Raw genomic sequence first — 20,827 nt, 5'->3', positions numbered from 1 at the left:
TCCCACCTGATCTCTCACCAGTACCACTCTCTGATCTCAGTGACCAGCCAGCTCCTTACGCCCCTGAGGATTTCACCACTGATACTACATTGTTAATCTAGTGTAGATCAGTTTTTTAAGCAGCAGTGCATTGAAGGTCTTCGGAAATTCTGATTAATGCGTCTATTTCACCCCATGCTGCTCCTATTGTCAGTCCCCAAAGACATTAGTCAGGTTAGTTAAGCAGGCCCTCCCTTGGTGTAGCCTGTGGAATAACTCCTCCGAAGTTCCACCTGGGCTCCGACTGCATGCTTGAACAGTCATTCAGGAATCTTTCCCAGTCCGTATGTTAGATACATTGGGCTGAGTTTGCCATAGCTCTTCCACTGATCCCTTTTTAATATGGGGGGGAGGGTCATTTTAGCTTCTCTCTCCTTTTGCACTCTGCTCCCCTCCAGCTGTGCCCAGGCATTCAGATTTTCCATTCACCGCCTCTTTCTGCATTGTGGGATGCTGGGTGTACAGCTCTGGACCTGTCACTGCAATTCTCTCTCTGACTTGTGCTTGTGTCATGTAGTTTCATGAGCTTCTCACTACCTGTCCCCCAGTACATTCCTCTCTGTGTGCGGCATGTTTCCCTCCTTCTCTTTCGTGAGCACCAAGACTAAAATGACAGCCTGATGTATCCCCACATTCCTCATGCTCTCTCCTAGGGACACAACCTCCCGCATGGCTTCCACTAAACAGCTCCCCAGATACTTTCACTTGCTCTTGATTATTTCCCCTAACCATCCCATGGAGGCTCATATATTCCCTCCCTGTGCCCTGCCCATTTCCTCTGACCGTGACCACCCCGTTCATTTTGCTTTCCAGATGGTTTTATTCAGCAGCGCACACATTTTTCCAAAATTCACTTTTCCCTTTCTCAGACTCGTCCCTGTCCTGATTTCACCCTGGCGAAGTCATGGTCCATCTTTACCAGCCATTCCCCAACTTTCCTCATTCTGACTGTGTGTGCTGGGTTCCTTTGCACCAGGTCCATCTCGCCCCCCGGAGCAGTCCCGGGCAGGGGCCACAAGCACTACCGGCACTACAGAAACAACACCGACACTGGAGCACTGTGCCCTTTTGGGGACATCTATACTTTGAAAGGCAGCTTGCTTCCCCCCACTACTAGTGCAGGGCTTGTACGCAAGCGCGCGCGCGCACACACACACACACACTCCACAACAACAGGGCAAGTAGCACCTCTGTGGGAATTCACAAGTAAACTGTAGTATATTTTTATGAAAACACTTTATACACAGCGCTTATCCTTACAGACCTGCCAATTTTGTGTTAAACAAGTAGACTCGGCTATCTGAATGCATTCAGCAGTCCATGAACTTTGAGAGCACTGAAAAGACTGAGGTAACATTGATTATTTAGTTATCTGCAGCATCTGGCAAGATTTTAAGGGAGAACAGGCCCTCTCCTGCATTCCTTGCTTACCTAAACATTGACCAAAGCAAAGGGGAGTTTTGGGTGCAGAAGGCTACGGGATCAGGGCTGCATTTTGTTACCTGTGATTACCAAGTCTCATCAGAACACTGTGCTGGGCAGGCCATTTAGTCCACTCCCTGTACCATAACAGAACTGAATTCATTCTCTCTGAGTTCTTCTTGAAGAGAGTCATACCCCAAGACTCAGCCTCCAGTGAGACAGAATCCATAGCTTCCCTTTTTAGTTAGTGTCACCACCAAACTTCTGCTTCTTATAGGGTCTGATCTTTGGCCTTGGGCACTCCCTTTGGCACTGCTTCAAAGGCCACGCTGCTGAAATGTAACCACTTTCTTTGCAGGCTGCTGTTCCAGGTTGGCATGCCCAGGTATTCCAGGGTGCTAATGTAGCATATGTGACAGCTGGTAACCAGAACACACAGTCACAGGGATAAGAAATAACATACAGAACTTGAAAACAGAAAGTAAATTTTCAGGTGGAGGGCATTAGCTAAAGAAGATGGTAAGATGCATGGGTAAGTATATCAGGCATAGGCAAAAGAAAATCCATGAATAGTGAAGTGTACGTGTTCACCTACAGAGGAAAGAGATACTTTTAAACCACTTTGAACTCATACACTGAGGATCTCTAAGTTAGTGAGTTAAGCCACACAACACCGCTGTGAGGCAGGAAGTATTATTAAACACATTTTACAGGAGGAAAATCTAAGACACAAAGAGGTTCATTGACTTGTCCCATGTCAACAGCAGAGCCAGGAACAGAACCAAAGGCTGCCAGTCCTGTATTCTAACCACTAGAAACACTTCCTCAAAGGCAGAAAGTCAACTAGCATCTCTGCTTATCAAATGCTGACAGTGTCGAGACACTTCTCAGACTGCTCAGCAGTTACTTTAGTTAAAGAGTTACCCACTTTCTCAGGAAGATGATTTTAAAAGAGGAAGTTACTTACTTTCATAATTGGAAGTTCTTTGAGATGTGTGGGCCCTATCTGTATTCCCCTATGGTTATGCATGTGCTCCAGGCCCCTGAAGCCAGAGAATTTTGAAAGCAGTGTCTGTTGGTCTGTGCCTGCATCTTCACTCTCCTTATGACTCCAACTGGGCCGGGCGGACTGACCGTCTCTCCAATTCCTGCTCTACTGTGAATCAAAAGATGATCCAAAACAGAGGGGAAGGAGGGTGAGTAATGAAATACAGACTGGGACCATACATCTTGAAGAATCTCCAGTAAGTAACTTCCTCTTCTTCGAGTGCTGGTTCCTGTGTGGATTCCACTGTGGGTGACTGACAAGCAGTACTCAGGTAGGAGGAGGGTGTGAGAATGCAGATGGCAGAGCCGAATGAAGGGTCACCATTCCAAAGGATGCACTGGTGGGGGAGTCCTGTACTGAAGCATAACGCCCGGCAGTGGGCTGAAACTCCATGTAGTTGCTTTGTAAATATCAAGTAGAGGTATTTCTTGAAGCGATGCCATAGATGTCACTTGTGCTCTCATAGAATGAGCCCTCACCCCATAAGGGGGTGGAGATTAGACAGCAGAGCAAAATATAGGTGTATATTTTACAGATAAATGGATAAAGATGACAAAGCTCTGGACTCTGGCGGTTCCGACCTGGTGGTGAGAAGGAACTGGGGAGGCGGCTGGTCTGACTCACCCTTTATCTCCTTTGTTGGAGGCATGGGAAGAGTGAGGGTGCATATGCGGATCAATGGACTCCGCTTTCAAAATTGTCTAGCTCCAGGCGCATGAAGCGCATGCATACCTACACATAGGGACCAGCACTCGAAGAAAAGCACCATTTTATGATAGAAATTAGGCTGAATACCAGCCCTTAAGCATACAATGTAACTAGACGTGGCTGTCTGTCTGTCTAAAGAAGGCCTCTGTCATAATGGCTTTGCTGATTTGATTGCAAGCACCAGAAGTGCTCGGAAACCACAGAGTTTAAGAGGACTCATTTTAGCTGGCACAGTTCTAATGTTCTCTGTTCATCAGCTCTTGACTGGCCATTAAGCTCGGTCTCAGAGCAGTGGCATTTATCAAATGGACAGTTGCCCATTAGCGAATAAGCAAAAAAAAAAAAAAAGCCCGGAATGAGACAGAAAAAAGCATTTAATTTAAAACTGCCAATTGGGTTGGAATGGGATTCCTGGGGGTGAAAGGCCACCTTATTAGGAGGAAAAAATTCATAACAAGGTTTCACTCCGTGGGTGAGTTGGATGGCATTTTATCTCATTTTTAATCTCAGTTCATCTACTTTTGTACTGATGGGAAAGAAAACAAACCCTCCAGCAGTTATTGGCCAAAGTGCAGCATTAAGTGGAGGAACCAAGAACAAGAACCAGCAACTCTCAGCAACTATTAGGACTTCATGATCATTCTTATTTATACAGAGACATAAGTGTGCGTGGCACTCTACAGACAATGACAGACCATGTCCTGGCCCCTCAGAGTATTTAGGCTCCTAACTTCTGTTGAAATGCCTTTGTGGATTTGGGTCTTACAGTCTTTAGCAGTGTGGATTGTGCAGCTTTCATGCCCCACGTGCTAAGCAGTGAGCAGAGCTACATCACTGTTCAGAGTTCATTTTCTGCTGGAGTATGAATCTGGTACAGCGTAGTATGACATAGTCCTGGCTAGAGGGAGTGTCTTGCAGGCAGGTATTATGTATTACTGGCACCCTAAACCAAACCTGCACCAAGGCCCAGGTCACAGAATCACATCGGGTGGAGATGGAACGATCTGTGAGATTATGTAAGCCCCCGCCCCCATCATGCCAACCAATGTACAGAGGGATTATTCTCTACAGTGGGATAAATTGTTCTGGGCCATTATGTCTCTTTCACCCTCCCGTCTCCTCCATCTTCACACTTTGCATAAGTGCCAGAGACAATCATGGAAGCTCAAGGCCTGCTCCCTGCAAGCACCGCAGGAGTGCGCCCCACCCCACAGAGGAGCACAGTCATGACCCCACCCCTTTGCCTGTGGAGTTGGCAGCATACTGGGTATGCTGCCGGGAGAACAGACTGCAACCTTTAAAGACTTGGTGCATTGAGCATGTCCCCTGCCCTCCAGCACAGGGAGCTTGGGGAGGGATTGTATGTTCTGAGGTCCTCTGGGCCAGGCTGGCTCTACACAGCGCCCAAAGGGAGCCAGTGTCTTCCTAGCACAATCTGGCTCTCGGTCTACCCCCATGGGTTCAGGAGCCTAGTGCCCACAGCAATGGGAACTGCCCCAAGGACTGGATGCCTTTTGCCGAGGGTCACCAATAATACAAGGGGCTGCTCAGAATGGCCTGGGTTTGCTGTTGTGAATGTTATTTTAACATGTGACAGTGCTGTGATGTGTATCCCGCTATAAATGCCCTGAGCTAATGCGCTTTACTCCATTGGAGAGGCTGGTGTGCAGAACACTAGATGTAACACAAAGAGTAAGCTGAGAAGATTCACAGGTTAGGGCTATCACATTATAAACAGGCTGCTTTGCTGTCATCTAGACTATTCTCAAAGAGGCAGGGGCTTCATTGGTCACATCTGGACTTTATAAAACCTGCAGGGAGATTTCTAAAGCAAGAGTAATAGGGACTCTACCCACTCCCCTGGCTGGGTGAGTAAGAGTTGGATGCTCAACCCTGGGAACAACTAAGCCCGGAAAGACACTAAACTCTTAGGCTGGGGTATTCAAAGGGAGTTTAGCCCCCAAATGCCACTGAAATTTCCATTGGTCTTTCCTTTGAAAACCCCAGGCTTACTGTTTTAATGGATGTGAATTCAAATGACTAGTCTGTGCAGACAGAGCAGGGACAGAAGAACGTTTAGCTTTCCAGACACCACTAGTGAAAACAAAACAGCCTCATTTCTGCCTTAGTGCAACAACAAAAATGACTTTTCAGCCATGAAGCGCTGCAAGTGAAGTCACTTAGCGCAAAATGTTAGTGTGCTCCTTTGCCCCTACATCTGAATTATCTCCCAGTATGTTGCTTGGGTTCCCCCACTCACCCCTCAAGGCTCTGAAAATTCTCCAGTGAGGGGATCTTTCATGATACTTCTTGCAGCAGGACACTACTCTTCCAATAAGAGTTACAATTTAGTTCAGCGTTTGGTCTCTATCCAGTTTTCACAAATTACTGGCTTTTGTGGGAGTAGAAAAACCACCTCCTGGCATCAGGACCATTTCTTATGTGTTAATATGATTTTCTTGGTAGATATTTTAATTCCTGTTTGTTAGAAACTCTTTTTATGACCTGATGTACAAAGGTCGTTAATGGTCATAAAATAAATGATGGATTGATCCCTTTAAATATTTCCAACAGCTGTGTATATAGAGAAAGCAAACAAAAACGCAAAAGCCACCGTGACTCTAGTGCTCTCTTTACACTGTGGTTTCTTTTCTCTAGGAAACATACCACTTGATTATTGCTTCGCCTAACTTGCTATGTGTATACAGGATAGGTAAGGTATATATTTATGGCCAGAAAAAAAATACAGGGCTTTGTAAATTGCCTTAGCTATCTTGCTCCAAGAATCGGACATATCCCCAAATTCCGTCTCCCTCATGTTCAGTACTGACTCACTGGACCTATAAGAAATGTATCAGCAAAAAACCAGTGACCGAACAGGTAACTCCTGTGCTATCATATTGTCAGGCTAAAGCCTCGAAGATGATTGGTGAAGGTACAATGGAAAAAGCTGCTGCATACACTGAGAGTAGCTAGTCTAAAACTCACACTGCAAGAAAGGTTTTAGCTGCAAAGCAAATGCCATTTGCTTCCTGTGACCCCCGAGTTGTCAGTGATGCAGTCTCTTCTAGCCAGCAGATCACCGAACTCCTCTAGCTGCATAGGACTGTGCCAAATAGACACAACCAAATTCTAAACTGCAAAATCTGAGGATTTCATAAAATACTTCTATTTTCAAGCAAAAGTGTATTTTTATTTTTGCAAGTTAGTTCTAATGAAGATCAGATTTGCATCCACACACACTTTTTGAAATGTTATGTTTTGAGATGAAAACTTCCAATTTATGAAAAGTGAAATGAAAACTAAGAATAATTTTTCCGGAAGTTTCATGAGAAAGCATTTGCTAGTTTGCTCAGCCGTCGTACTAGAGCTAAGCACTTGTTGCTGTGGGTAACATACACACAACTTGTAACAATTGGATCTTCAGGAGGTTTTTCTTCTGGGAATGAGGATACATTGCCAGCAAGCCAGTGATTTTGGTAATACAGAGTCTTCCTTAGAAGTAGCATCTTTCAGAAATAGCCCTTCCATGAAGGCTTAACAAATGGGTCAGCACCATCCCAGAAAGTTACAAGTCTAATCATCCAAGTACCCAATGATCAGTGAATGCCCATGTATCAGGTACACAAGTCATTATGGCTGTACCATAATCATCTCTGCAATCTGCCCACATGTAAGGAGAGTCAGGGAAGACGTGTGGACAACAGTGCAAAGAGTTTGCTCTGCTAGTGCATTCTCTGAGACTGATGCAGGATGCCTAAGGTGACTCAGAAATCTTAGCCCAAGCTGTCCTTCAACGCTTCCTCCACACCAGTCCTAATGAGGCAGGTGATTTTTATTTTATAATCTTCTCTACATTTTACCTCTTTGTTTATCAGTTCTCTTCATCCACTCAAGACAACTGGCATCCTAATGGCTTCTGACCACTAGCCAAACAAGAACGGCAAGCAACTTTCACTATATCCTGTGTCACCATCACTTTATTAACTGTCCTAGGTAATAACTGGTTGCTAAAAAATACCCAGGTGAATTAAAAGATGGAGGGTGCTTTCTTTGTTATTTGACACGGGTGCTGATGTAGTTAACTAATACCTACCATTTCTTAAGGACTCTGCTAAATCACACACTGGATTTTTGCTTCTCTCTTCCAACACAAAGTCTAGTTTTACAGATACAGTCTTTGAAACTGGAAAAAAATTGAGCACTGAACCATGTATTTATTGTCAAAATCCTAATTTTAAAGAACAATGTAGCATGATGTATCTGGCAACTGCAGCAGGAAAGAAAAGACTTAGGGGAGGAAACTTCTCTCAGAATTAGAGACTTTCATTCCTTTAGTTGTTATATGCACCAATATAGCACAGCAATGTTTGATATGATTTGCAAAGCTGCCATGCTTTCGCGCATCCTAGCCCAGAAACGTTCTCTGTAAACAATCGCCTGTTACAGAGAAAGTCTCTCTCTATCTCTATGCAAAGGAAAAACAAAAGGCCTGTTCTCTTATTAGAGCCAATTATTTCTATCACTGTAAATACTGTCTGTCATTCTCTTACTGTATGTCTGTCAAAACAGGCATGGCTGCACGTACCTTATAATGTGATTCTGTCTCCTCTTCCTGAGTAGAACTGGAGGGAGATGGTGTAGCAGATTTACTTCCTGGGGGTGATGGGGAACCATGGGTAACACCGCTCCTCATACCCATCTGAGAAATCAGCTGTGACTGGCTGAGGGCACTCATGTGACCGGCTAACATCCCTGGTCGATTGATCAGGGGGACTTGACGGTTGGAATCATAGGAAGTGGCGTCTGAGTGGACCATCTCCTGGATCTGAGTTAGGAGAATATTACTTTTTAATTAAAAATGTATTTTATTTATTGTCTTATAAAATTACTTTATGATGAACTATTATTGACTGATTTAGAAATTATATTACAGAACTGGTAGAGAAAAATCTTCTTCCCTGCCCCTTTCCAAAACAAGAGACGAGAGCGAGTTGGGCAACGTGTGCTTGGGATTTCTCCTTTCCATAATTTCCCTGTGGGAAAACAAGGGTTACGTCTACACTGCAGCTAGGAGGTGTAAGTACCAGCTCAGGTAGATGCAGACACGCTAGGTCTGCTTGAGCTAGCACACTAAAAATAGCATAGCAGCGTGACTGTGGTGGCACGGCTAGCTGCCTGTGTACATCCTTAGGCTCTCAGGTGAGATTGTGCCTGGGCGACTAACCCAAACTGCTGCCTCGGCTGCTGGGGCCACCCCGTGATGCTATTTTTAGTGCATTAGCTCAAGCAGAGCTAGCATGTGTACGTCGACCTGAGCTGGGAATTACTTCTCCCAGCTGAAGTGTAGACGTACCCTAAGGGATTACAACATAAGGGCTTAAATTGTGCCAGCAAAATGTGTGTGAGCATGTGAGTACCAGCAGAGAAATGCTTCAGGCTGTAATAGTGGGAAGAAACTTCCCCCAAGGGCAGGCTACAGCCAAATTGTCCAAAGTGAGGGTTTTCACACCCTCCTCTGAAGCACCTGGTCCTGGCCACCGGATGTCAAACTAGCTGGGCCAACCAATTGAACACACACACACACACACACACACATTGTGCAGACACATCGTAGGCCCTTGTGTTTGAAAGTTCAGCCCTGCTCTGCTCAGGGATGCAGCTGCAGAGAGTTGCGATTCCTCGCGCGCTGCACATGACCAAATACAATATGTAATTGTTTAGAAAACCGAGAGGCTCAAAAAATTAACTTCTTCATGTTTACCAAGTTACCACAACTTCTCGGTTCCCCTGCTCTCTGGCTTAAACAGAAAAGTACAAGTAGAAATAAATAAATACACCATATACTCTGGAGCAGAACAAGCAGAAGTCCCCACCTTTCCCAGACAGGCCTAGATTTGGCTTTAGGTCAGATAGCAGAATGTAAGTAGGTTTTGTTGCACAAGTTTGTTATTTGACCGCACTGCGAAAACACAAATTCCAACGTAACTAGCTGAGGATCTGGCCCCATGCTGAGATATCATTAGGGAAGTGACTTCAGCATAGTAAAACCAAGAAGATTCCAAGTCCCAGAAGCGACTGTGTCCTAGACACAGGGAGTCTCACACATAGTTTGCTCCCATGTGCTGTACAGACTGGCCCAGGCACACAATGGGGTGTGTTAAGAATGATGCCTGAGCCTTACTGCCAAGAACCTTACCTGACACTGCTCCGACTGCAGCATCCCTTTCACGGAGGTTTATGGACTACCTTTTAATGTTTTCAATAACAGTAAAACAATGGGTGCAAACCCTCCCTTTGTCATCAAAGCCCAGTGTTTACAAAGCGGGGTGCCATTCTGGCAAGTCTGAGCCCCCGGACTGGCAGATAAGTCAAGAACTTTCTGTATTTATGTACTTAAAACATGGCACCCAGTGCTCTACACACTGGAACTAATGGCACGAAACAACAAACACTCGGACCAATATCCTGCTCCCCACACACCAAACACTGCCACAGATACCCCCCACAAAGATCTGACCCTGCTCTATCATACATCCTGTCCCCCAGAAACATGGGCCTTGTCCCATCTCCTGAAGGCCAGCAGATTCGGGTTCTGGCAGACTGAGGCAACAAGCAAATTCCACAGCCAAGAGGGCCAAGGATTTCAGAAGTGACTATTGATTTTGGGTGCCCGACTTGGGACACCTTAAAGGCCCCAAATTTACAGAGCGCAGGGACTCGGCACTTTTCAATGGAGGCAGCCAAAACCATGAGTCACTTTGGACAATCTTACCCTAGAACCCCTCACTGAGACGGTTCTGCTTCTAGCCCCCGGCAATCAAACAGGATGTGTTCAGAGGCGCACAGCACTGTGCATGATCAGACTCACGCCACCCCAGCAGGATGCCCAGATCTTGCCTTCAGGTGCTGCCGTCGGCAGTGTGGCATGCACATGTGGTTCTGCGGGCTAAGTGTCCTCCTGAGCTCCCTCAGGATCCCCTCTTAATGTGACCACACTTGAAAATCAGGATCTTCATCCCATTAGCCTGCAACCACCACAGTCAGACTGGCTCCACGAACACAAAAAACAAACCACACCCGACAGACAGAGCAAGACAGATCCAGCATGACCCTCTAACTCCCCAACGGAATGGTGACGGCCTACTCACGCCAAAGGACAGCTTACAATGTAAACCTCCATACTGTGAGCAAATTCCACTTCAGTCCATGGCTCCAAGGGAGCAGCATCACACTCACACAATCAGGGCCACGTTCTGCTCCTACAGAACTCAATGGCAAAGCTCACATTTGTTTCTATGGGAGCAGGATTATGAGGAAACAGGCAGCAGGATCGGGCCCATAACAAGGGAACAGGCTTGTTTTGCACACTTCAGCAGCTCAGCCCTTTCCCAGATTCAGAAGATAGCATGTGCTGGGGCCTTATCCAACGCTGCAAGCACATCAGACACAACCTGCAAAAATTCATCTTTGCACCTGTCAGGAAAGTAATGTAAAACAACAGACAGAGCCTGCTGGAAGGGCTGAAATTATAATTGCTTGAGGGCCAACTGCGTGAAAAGGTGAAAAAAATGAATACTATTATTTTGGGCAGAGAATCTGTATGTCCGGTTCGTATGGCAGATTTTAAGCCTGACGTCTGTACATCGCAAACACCAGCGATGGAAAAGTGTTACACAAATCATTAAAACGCAGAAGGAAAAGGAGTGAAATGCCAACAGATGCTTAAATACTCCCAAGCTATGCTAGGGAGAGAGGCTACGGTGAGGAGTGTTACTGCACGAAGAGCTAAAACGCCTTGTTCACCAACAAAAGAAATGTTCATTGTCTAGCCATTTTCAGCCTTACCATTCTGCCATCCACCTCTGAACAAGCCTCAGAATATACAACCAGCCCAGTCTCAAACTGAAGGCCTTTTGGACATGGATGATCTTCCAGGCTGTTGTCCATATAGTGGGATACCATGGTGCCAGGCAGAGTGTGGGAACCTATATACTGAAGGGAGAAAAGACAGATAAAATAGAGATATAAGGCCAGATGCTCAGCTGGTGTAAATCATTGTAGCTCAACCGAAGTCAATGGAGCTAGGTTGATTTACACCATCTGAGAACCTGGCCCATAATCTGTCTATCAAAGGTACTTCTAGACCACCCCATTACACAGTAACTGAGCACTGACTCACGGTAATCAGCCTCAGGAATATAATGCGTTCATGAAGAAGAAATCCTGGAGAGGACTGCTGCCCTGCTCAGATCATGCCACATGATAACAAGCCCTTCCCACTGAGAATGAGCTGTACTATTAGAAACATCAGGCAAACTTCAAACATGATGTAAGCAGCTGCAGCTCCACTGAAGTCAAATGGGTTGCATCTGCTTACATCTGGGCTGAATTTTGTCCAACGTTTCTAATTCCAACTGGCTTTTCACATCTTCCTTCAGGCTCTGGGAATTGCAGTAAAGAAATGGCTGTAATCTATGACCATAAGGAACCCAATGTAAGAGAGTGCAAACCAGTTCCCAACTTGCTTTATCGCTCTCTTAAAAGTTCCTTTTTGTGGACTTTAATGTTTGAAGTTATATCAGTTAGATCAAATTTCCAAAGGGCAGAGGACCATATACATACAGACACCAAAAATACACAACCTTATTTATGCATGCAAATTCTAGGGTGGTGTGCATAAATTTGGCAATGCATTGACCCAATTTGCACCTGCAGTTGCATGCACAAATAGAGGACAGAGTTGCCTTTCTACAAATGCAGCATTATTTAGTGGATGAAGCACAGGTCTCTAAATGAGGATCTCCTGCATTCTACCCCTGACTTTTTGCATGCCTTTGTACTTTTCATAGAGATGACTTTCCTGTCATCTGATTATCCAATATACACAGAGTAATATCTGAGACATGTAGCAATCACACAAATAGGACAGTGAGGGGTTACTGAAGGTCCAGACTCGATGTAATAACAGAATAATAACACTACTATGATGTGCTACTTGTTTGGATCCAAGGTTGTAGAAAAATAGAGCCTTCTTCAAGGCATTGACCAAAGACACTGAACACTTTACTATATGGACCATTTGTCTGATCTAGCAGGGAAATTCCCATGCTCCATTCTGCTCTCCTCCATCACAAAACCTACCCTCCTGTGTCTATGGGAGGACTGTGTGGAGTCCTCACTGTACTGCCTGTTACTCAGTGAAGCTGGCAAATCTGAAAAAAAAGAAAACTAGTTTGTATACCTCTCCCTCAATTAATCCACTATCTCCCCCACATTCTCATCTGGGCAGCTATGGCCCAATCTTGGAAGGACTTAGGCACACACTGAACATTACAGACATGAGTACTTTTCAAAGTCAATGCAATTATTCGTATTTGTAAAGTTTAGAACGTGTCTAAATTTGTGCGGAATCTGGACCTAAGCCCTGATATCACCGCAGGCCTGATCCCACAAATACTTACTCACACGAGGGATCCTTACACATACAAGCAGTCCCAATGAATCCAATATGACTACTCACATGAACAAAGACTACTTGTGTCAGTAATGCTTGTCAGATCAGAACCTAGAACAGAATTTACTCTTGGGGACTAGTCAAATAACAGCAGCCTCAGAAGTGCCCGGAAAAGCCCATGCAACCGAAATCTGTGCTGCCTTTCCCAGAGAAAACCCTACCAGGATTCACATTAGGCTATTTATCACCTCCCCCTCCCACATACAGATTAAACAATTACCCCCACCCTGTAAACGAGGCCTATCCACATGTCACTGTCATCAGCAGTGTGCCAGAGTTCTCTTACTAATTTCAGAGACAGGGCTAAGCCAGCTACTTACGTACAATCTGATTCAGCCACAGAAGAAGTCAGCAGGAGGGAAATCAAACACAGTCTTAAATATCTTCCAGACTTTTTCCTTTTTATATTAATCTGATTAATGTTAACATGAGTTTAAAGACCCAGGGCTTTATTTATTAACAATCTTCGTTTCCGATAAGCCCACTGAGGTGCAATCTCTCATTAACAGGGGAGTCCTGCCAACCTCATGAGCAGCACATAAAGTAAGAAATGGAGGGAAGAGCTACTAGGGCTCAGCAGGCTTCAGTGGAAATAAATCCCAACGCAGACGCAGATTTACTGCTGCAGGTCAGGAATCGAGAGCTCTTCCACAACACCAGACAGCACACTCCGCTCGTGCTTTCAGATCATACACGTGGGGGGAGAACAGATTCTGACAAGAGCAACCCCTTTCTGTGTTAATTACTTAGTGCTGGGATTTAACTTTCAAACAGCAAATATGTCCCGCATAGAAATAACACCAAGAATTTGACTTAGGCTGACTACGTTTCGTGCCCTTTAGGGTCAGGCTGCATCACTGTCCTCAGCTCTCATCACTGTGAAAAGATACAAATAAATACACGGAGAACCCACAGAAACGTGAGTTAATGCCAGAATGACAGCAGTGGCCTGTGCTATAAATCGCAAGGAATTTCCAATGCATGGAGGGGGGGTGGGGGGGAAGAACGGGGACTGTCCAGCTAAGACATTCCCAAACTGTGGGGCTCGCTGGACAGCTGACTGGTCACCAGGCACTGGCCCCTCCTCCTCATTTCCAAATGCTAAATTGCTCTGAGACAACTACAACCACATCAAATACTTGCCTCCTAAAACTTTTCCGTCTAAGCAATTGCTGTCGTGGCAGCAGGGATGGCGAATGATCATCAATGGGAAAGGAGGGGCCAGTGAGGCAGTTTCTGTATGAAAGATGTGGTCCATGTTATGAAAATGTTTGTGAACAGCAGGTTTTGCATGTTGCTTCTGGGAGCCCTATGCTCAACAGCTATCTCAGGATACAAGCACAAAAAAGATGGGTGGGACTGATTCAAGCCCCTATCTGTGTATTTAGTCAAATGAAATACTGCTCAACAGCCAGTCTCCATTCACCAGAGGCCTAGGACTAGGGCCCTGACTCAGCAAGGGATTTAAGCACATGCCTAACTGTAACCTCCGGAGTATAGTCCCACTGACTTTAGGGGGACCGCTCGTGCTTACAATTAGGCACACATTTTAGTACCCTGTAGAACTGGGGACCAAGTCATGAGGCTCTTGGAAACGGCGTCTGCCTGTCTACAATATTACATTCTACAGTTGTCTTTTTAACAGTGAGGGTGATTAACCATTGGAACAAACGACTAAAGGAAGTGGTGGATTCTCCATCTTTTGAAGACTTCAAATGAAGACTTGATGCCTTTCTGGAAGATGCTTTAGCCAAAACAAGTTATTGGGCACAATACAGGAGTAGCCAACAAAATTCCATGGCCTCCGTTTTACAGGGGGCTAGACGAGATGATCTAATGGTCCCTTCTGGCATGAAGATCTATTAATCTTTTAATCTAAATGAGGAGGGTGCTGCAGGTGCATTGACTGAGAGGGCTAGTGATCCCAGAAATGGCACTGTAAGGGCTATTGCAGGTCAGAAACGGAGTGTATTTGCACTAGGCAGAATATTCTTGGGGGCCAGGAGAGAACTGTAATAACAAGGGGGTGAGACAAGCAGGACTGAGGTGAGGGGCAGAGCTGGGTGTGGGGAAGCTAGTATGGGACCTGTCTGGCTCACACACACTGAGTTCAATTGCAAATTTCAAAGGAGAAAATGGTAAATTTGTCTTGGATTTTGTCAGTTTAATCCAGACCTTTCATGTTCAAGATGATCTGCCAGCTCACTAGGAAAAGCATAATTTATTGTCCTTATTTTAAATTTAAATGAAGAAAAGTTTATAAAATGTGTGTTTTATAAATGGGGAAGGCTTTAAAATGTGGTTTAAAAAAATCCTAAAAGCTAAAATAGCTCATTCTCATTTGCAACCATTCCAGTCTCTTGGGTAAATACTGTATTAAGACAATTTTAAAACCTCTTATTATGTGGGCAATAGACCACAACGGCTCCATTTATCCATTAAATATGTAACCATACATTTTTTCTTTAAAGTGCATATTATTTATGCAGCAGAGCAGAACAAGTCCAGGAGTGTAATTATGGATAATGGACACGTGCTACAAATTCTTATGAAAAATTGTGGGAATGAGTTAGGGCCTGAGCCAGTGACCATTGAAGACAATGGAAACACTCCCACTGACCGTAATGGTCTTTGGACAGGTCCCCAGAGAGTTTATTCAGCAGGTAGGATGGTAATTTCAGCAGCTCTGCTTTCTGTTATCTTTCAAAGACCCGCGTGTGATTTTCTCCACCAAACCCCATGGGACTCTGGGAGAAATTGGGACTCCAGCAATACCAAAAAATTGCAAACCTCCATAACAAAGGGTTGGCAAAATCCCTTCACAACAGGAACTGGCACATTCCCTGCCATACTCTCAGAATGCTCCTTAATCGGTCAGGATCGCCTATGCCTTGTTTAGATTAAATTTCAGTCAAGCTCACTCCCATCCGGCTCCCGGCCTCAGCCAAGCACTGAAAAACTGAGACACTGCACCACCTGCATTCAAAGAAAAGGGGACAGTGCTCTGTATCATCAGCCTACTAGTAGCACTGCCGCCCAAACCACAGCACAACCGCCTCCTGCAGCCTCAGATACACATTGAACAGGTGGGCTGACAACACTGATTGCCACGGAACCACCGAGGTCACAAGGTGCTTTGCAGACACCGATCAGCTCTCACAACTTCCTAGGGACAGCACCCTCATTCTTGTTTTACAGATGTGGAAACTGAGGCAAGGAAGTGACTGACCCAAGGCCACCCGGTGAGCCAATAGCAGAGATGGTAACAGCTCCACAATGTTCTAATCCATAGACATTTATTCTAACCTCTGCACATGCCTCCTTCTTAAAACAAGGGAGACCAGTATTATTGGTTAGTAGTGACAGAAGACCAGCAAGTTAAGCACGGCATCGTCACTCAGAGCTATTGCCTGCAGAGCACTCACGGGGTCACATTTGGAAGGTTACCTGACCAACCTGAAAAATATATTTTGAAATAATCCTGATGCACGATATGGGGGAGCAGGTTCCAAAGGTGGGAGGGAAGGGCAGGTGGGCTTCCAACTGGGTCTGCCCTGCTACTGAACTCAGAAAGCTGAGCGCCAGTCATCATTAGCTGATACACCTGGGCAGCTTCTTATTTAAGTGTCTCCCAGCCCTTGCAGAGTATAAAGATGGTCACTAGCCCCTGGAGCCAGTCAGGCGGCCAGAGAAACACATGGAGGACGGGGCATGTTCAAGGAGAGAGCATTTCAGCAATCCAAGCTGGAGGTGACAGAGGCACAAATAACTGGGTGGATGGCAGAATGGTCTCTTCTCATCATGGAGATCATCACCTGGGGGGATTCTTCTACTCCCAGGAGCTTCCAACAGACAGCACATCTTAGCCCACAGACCTCCTCCAAGAAAGGGTATCTGCATCCTCTCTCTTCCGAGACATCCCTGTTTCCACTTACCCTTTTTCCTCTTTGCTGCTTACTCTTGGTTCCTCTCTCCTCTTCTTCATGCAATCCTGCAACTCAGCCTTCAAGCACCCACTCAAGTAACTCTCCGAATCATGATAATGAACGCAGAGAGTCAATGGCACAGTCTGCACTCCATAATCTCCTTGCTTACTGCATTAATAGCCGTTATTTTTCATTCATGACCAGGGCATTTTTACTCAGTGAATGACAGGAGTCTGCACTCAATTGCCCCGACCCTGCCAACCCTTCCTCAGAGCAGTCCGACTGCGGCCAGTGAGCTACTGACGTCGGCAGCAGCTGGCCCAGCCTTTGTCACTCACTAAGCTCATATTCTTTTTCTGAAGCACATTTTTCAAACAGACAAAGCTGCAACCATCCCCTGCACGCCCACTCCCTTCACTCTGCATGGCTTACTTTTATATACCTTTACCACAATCATTGATTTTTTAACATAGGCTGTGATGGGCAGTATTCAGTGTGAAGACGCAGGAGATACAGTCCTGTGTATTCCAGCCTCTCCTTTTTGGAGACCTACATTCAAATTCTGCTCATTTCAGAAATATTAATAACTTGCATGATCTCTACTCAGCTTCTAACCAATAACTGTGAGTAGTTTTGGCAAAGAAGGAACCTTTATTCAGAAAAGGCCAGGGAGAAAAATTCCAAGTCTCCATTCCTTCCGTCTCTCCCAAAATGACCCACCTGCTGGCACCAGCCTAATTAGCTAAATAAACAAAGCAACAACAACTGCCCCTAACCAGAACAAGGGCACTACAGGTCTGTTGCATCTTACGCGCATTTAACTTGCGCGATTTCAGCTTTATGCGGTCGGCAAAAACAAAACAAAAACAACAACAAAAAAAGAGAAAAATAACCATTTTAATACTGTACTTGTAGTGCGGGCGATTCCCCCCCCCATTCAACTCAATGTAATTTTGACTATATGCGGTTTTCGCTTTACGCGCTAACCGCGGAACGGAACCCGCGGGTAAGATGAGACTCGCCTGTAGTATGATGTGTTCCCTTTACAAAAGCAAGCCCCCCTTTACCTTCCCAGGCATAAGCATCCCATCCCCAATGTTATCTAACTCTGCTTCCTGTCATGCTGAATATAATCTATGATGTAGGCTCACTAGCGCAGGCTCTGTGTCTTTAGTCTCCATAAAGCTCCATATGCCCTGATGGAGCCATATGCAAATACATCCATAATTAAATCATCATCATGAGCATATCATTAAAAAGGCAAAGAAGAGAGGACAGCCTAGTGAATACAGCACAGGTGTGGGTCATAAGGAACCCAGATTCCATTCCTGGATCTTCCACAAACACCCTGGGCAAGTCATTTCCTTTCCCTGTACCTCAATTCCCCCAACTGTGAAGTGGAAACAATGATCTGAATTCTGCTCTCCTGTGTGTGTTTGTGGCTCCCACAGAAAGAGAAGCTGCACATGAGTATCTGAGGGGGAATTTGGTCCTGTTTATTAAGTGCACTGGCATCCTCGCTACATGGCACTACGGAAATGCAAACTTCTAGTCTCCAAAGGACACGTTTGCTGCCTCTGTTTATAAGATGTTATGCATCTCAGAGGAACACGAGTAAAATGTGATGTAGTAGTTACTAAAGTAATTAAATGCATCTTACTTAAAAGATTCCCAAAGGCTGCTCTAATTCAAAGCCAGCCTCTTTTTTTTTTTTTAACAATATTTTAGTTTTTTTTTTAATGAATATGCATATCAGGCATATAAACACTCCAGCTAATCCAACAAAAAGGAAAGAAAAATAGGTTGACAAACTGCACATGCTCTGAGCTCCTTGTTTATGGGGAAAACAGTAATCTACACTTTTGCAGCATGAGTAACAAAACACCATTAAAAACAGGCTAAAGATTCTGATTTGGGAATTGGACACTCTGGCAGCAAAGATAATGTTTTAAAATATATCAAGTGCAGTTTTATGTTAACTCCCAGAAAATTCATGGGCAAAAGGCAGCTCTTTCCAGCAGTAAGTAGCACAGCATTAACCAATTTATTTGAGCAGATAATATGCTGTCATTCCAAGCAGCACCACGCTTTGGACAGTGTAGTCATGAATGAATTGTTTCAAAATAGGAAGTGGAACTCAGGTATTGACTACTTTTGGCCATTCAAAAGTCTGTGGTCCCTTTTTGCAAGATGAGATTTTAACCCCAGTGCCCTGGCTGAATTCCACCCTAGATAATTCTGCCTATCTAAAATTCCCTGTTTCTTTCATTCTGTAAAGTATTCTTCTTCTTTTCCACCTCCTACCCCTAGACTGTTGTGCATATGGCTGCTAATACTTTTGCTGTCATGTTGCATCTCGGATTAGTTGTGTTTGGCAGTAGAAGACTAGATCCTTATATATAGCATATAGATGGTAAAATTCTCCTCTGAAACCATTCTCTCTCCTTGCTGATCTCCATTGCATATTTTACCCTTGTTCTACATGTGGAACTTCTATTCATGTTGATGAAAGCTCCTCATGCAGAATAGGCTACAGTGAAAATAGAAGAGAAGTTTGCCCACAGTTTCTATTTCTACAAAGCACTGCGAGTTTGTCTAGACTACGACAGGTGACGGAGGTGAGCTTGGGGACAGCTAACACATTGTAGGGGGAAACCCAGGAGGGACCTACAGTAGCTAAATCCATGTAGAACAGTGGTCTCCAACCTTTTTACATACATTCACTTTTTGAATTTAAGTGCAATCCAGAAGTAACTCCTGCTCACTCCATCCCCCTCCCTCAATCGCTCGCTCTCCCCCACCTTCACTTGCTTTCGCCAGGGTGGGGCAGGCAGTTGGAGTGCGGCCTCTGGACTGGGGCCGAGGGGTTTGGAGTGTTGGAGGGGGCTCCAGGCTGAGCCTGGGGCAGGGGGTTGGGGTGCAGGACGGGGTGCAGGGTGAAGTTTTGGGAGTTTGGGTGCAGGAGGAGGCTCCGGGCTGGGGCTCAGGGCTGGGGCAGGAGTGCAGGAGGCAATAGGGCGTGCTCGCTGTGGGAGGGGGCTGAGGGCTGGGGCAGGGGGTTGGGGTGAAGGAGGGGGCTCAGGGCTTGGGAGGGGTGCAGGCTCCCACAGGGTGGCACTTACGTTGGGCAGCTCCCGGGCAGCGGGGCTAAGGCAGACTCCCTACCTGTCCCGCTCCCAGAAGCGGCCATCACACCCCTGCGTCCCTTGCAGGGGCGGCACATGGCTCAGCGTGCTGCTCCTCTCTGCAGGTACCACCACCGCAGCTCCCATTGGCCGCAGTTCCCCGTTCCCGGCCAATGGGAGCCGCGGGGACGATGCTTGCAGGCAGGAGCAGCGCGCAGAGACTCCTGCGCTCTCCCCCCCCCCCGGGCCTCAGGGGCGCGCTGGCTGCTTCTGGGAGCGGCGCAGGGCCAGGGCAGGCAGGGAGCCTGCCTTAGCCCCACTGCACTGCCATACTTTTAGCAGCTGGAGATCATGATCGACTGGCAGAGGCTCCGCAATGGACCAGACGATTGCGATCTACAGGTTGGTGACCACTGATGTAGAAGGTGTTTTCCCTTGGGGAAAAAAGAGGTTAGGTCAGGGCTTGCTAAAACATGTTCGCTAACCCTGACCTGACCACTTTTTCTAGTCTAAACAGTCCTATGAGCCTGGTAAAAAAGGTTCAATAGTTCAGGACAATGGACAATGACATCAGCCATGCATATCAAAACCAGACTACAAGATCACATCCCAACTCTACACACCAGGAGGTGAGGGGAGGCTCCACTTACCAAAGATCTTCAGGGCTACCAAACATTCTCGAGTGACTTTGGTCCATCTTCTAGGATTAGCTCCTACAGCATGTCTCAGACAAGAGCTACTTGTCCTTTCAAACTTCATCTATCATATTATATTCCTGCATCTTTGGCAATCCAAAACCTACAACCTGCTGATATCACCCCAATAGAGGAGCAGCTATTTCAATGGCAGATTATTTGGGGGATCCTCTGGCAACCCCTATCTCTGGCATAGATTCTCTCTCCTTAGATTTGTTCCTAAAGAACAAGCCATTACAATCATAATCAACCTGGGAGGGAAATTATCTGCTGAACAGCTTTGAAGCTGTTTTCCCAGTAGGCTTTTTCTGTACTGAAGTTTAAATGTAAACGCATCACCACAGTTG

General features: G+C 45.7%; 1 protein-coding gene across 6 annotated transcripts in view; it reads right to left on the bottom strand.

The window, feature by feature from the left end:
- Positions 1–20,827, bottom strand: part of TOX2 (TOX high mobility group box family member 2) — a 258,535-nt gene that overhangs the window by 46,160 nt on the left and 191,548 nt on the right. For 2 of the 6 annotated variants that reach the window (XM_005295412.4, XM_005295413.5), the window contains exons 4-5: positions 11,066–11,212; positions 7,806–8,045 (exon numbers count right to left, since the gene is read on the bottom strand). The exons of 2 other annotated variants lie outside the window; for them this stretch is intronic. In XM_005295412.4, the coding sequence (XP_005295469.1) occupies positions 7,806–8,045; positions 11,066–11,212 (387 nt within the window). The remainder of the gene's footprint in view (positions 1–7,805; positions 8,046–11,065; positions 11,213–20,827) is intronic. 2 more of the 6 variants (XM_005295415.4, XM_065565694.1) reach the window with 1 other exon arrangement.

The sequence above is a fragment of the Chrysemys picta genome, chromosome 13 (assembly GCF_011386835.1).
Source record: "Chrysemys picta bellii isolate R12L10 chromosome 13, ASM1138683v2, whole genome shotgun sequence".
NCBI lineage: Eukaryota > Metazoa > Chordata > Testudines > Emydidae > Chrysemys > Chrysemys picta.
This window is presented reverse-complemented; position numbering and strand designations above follow the sequence as displayed.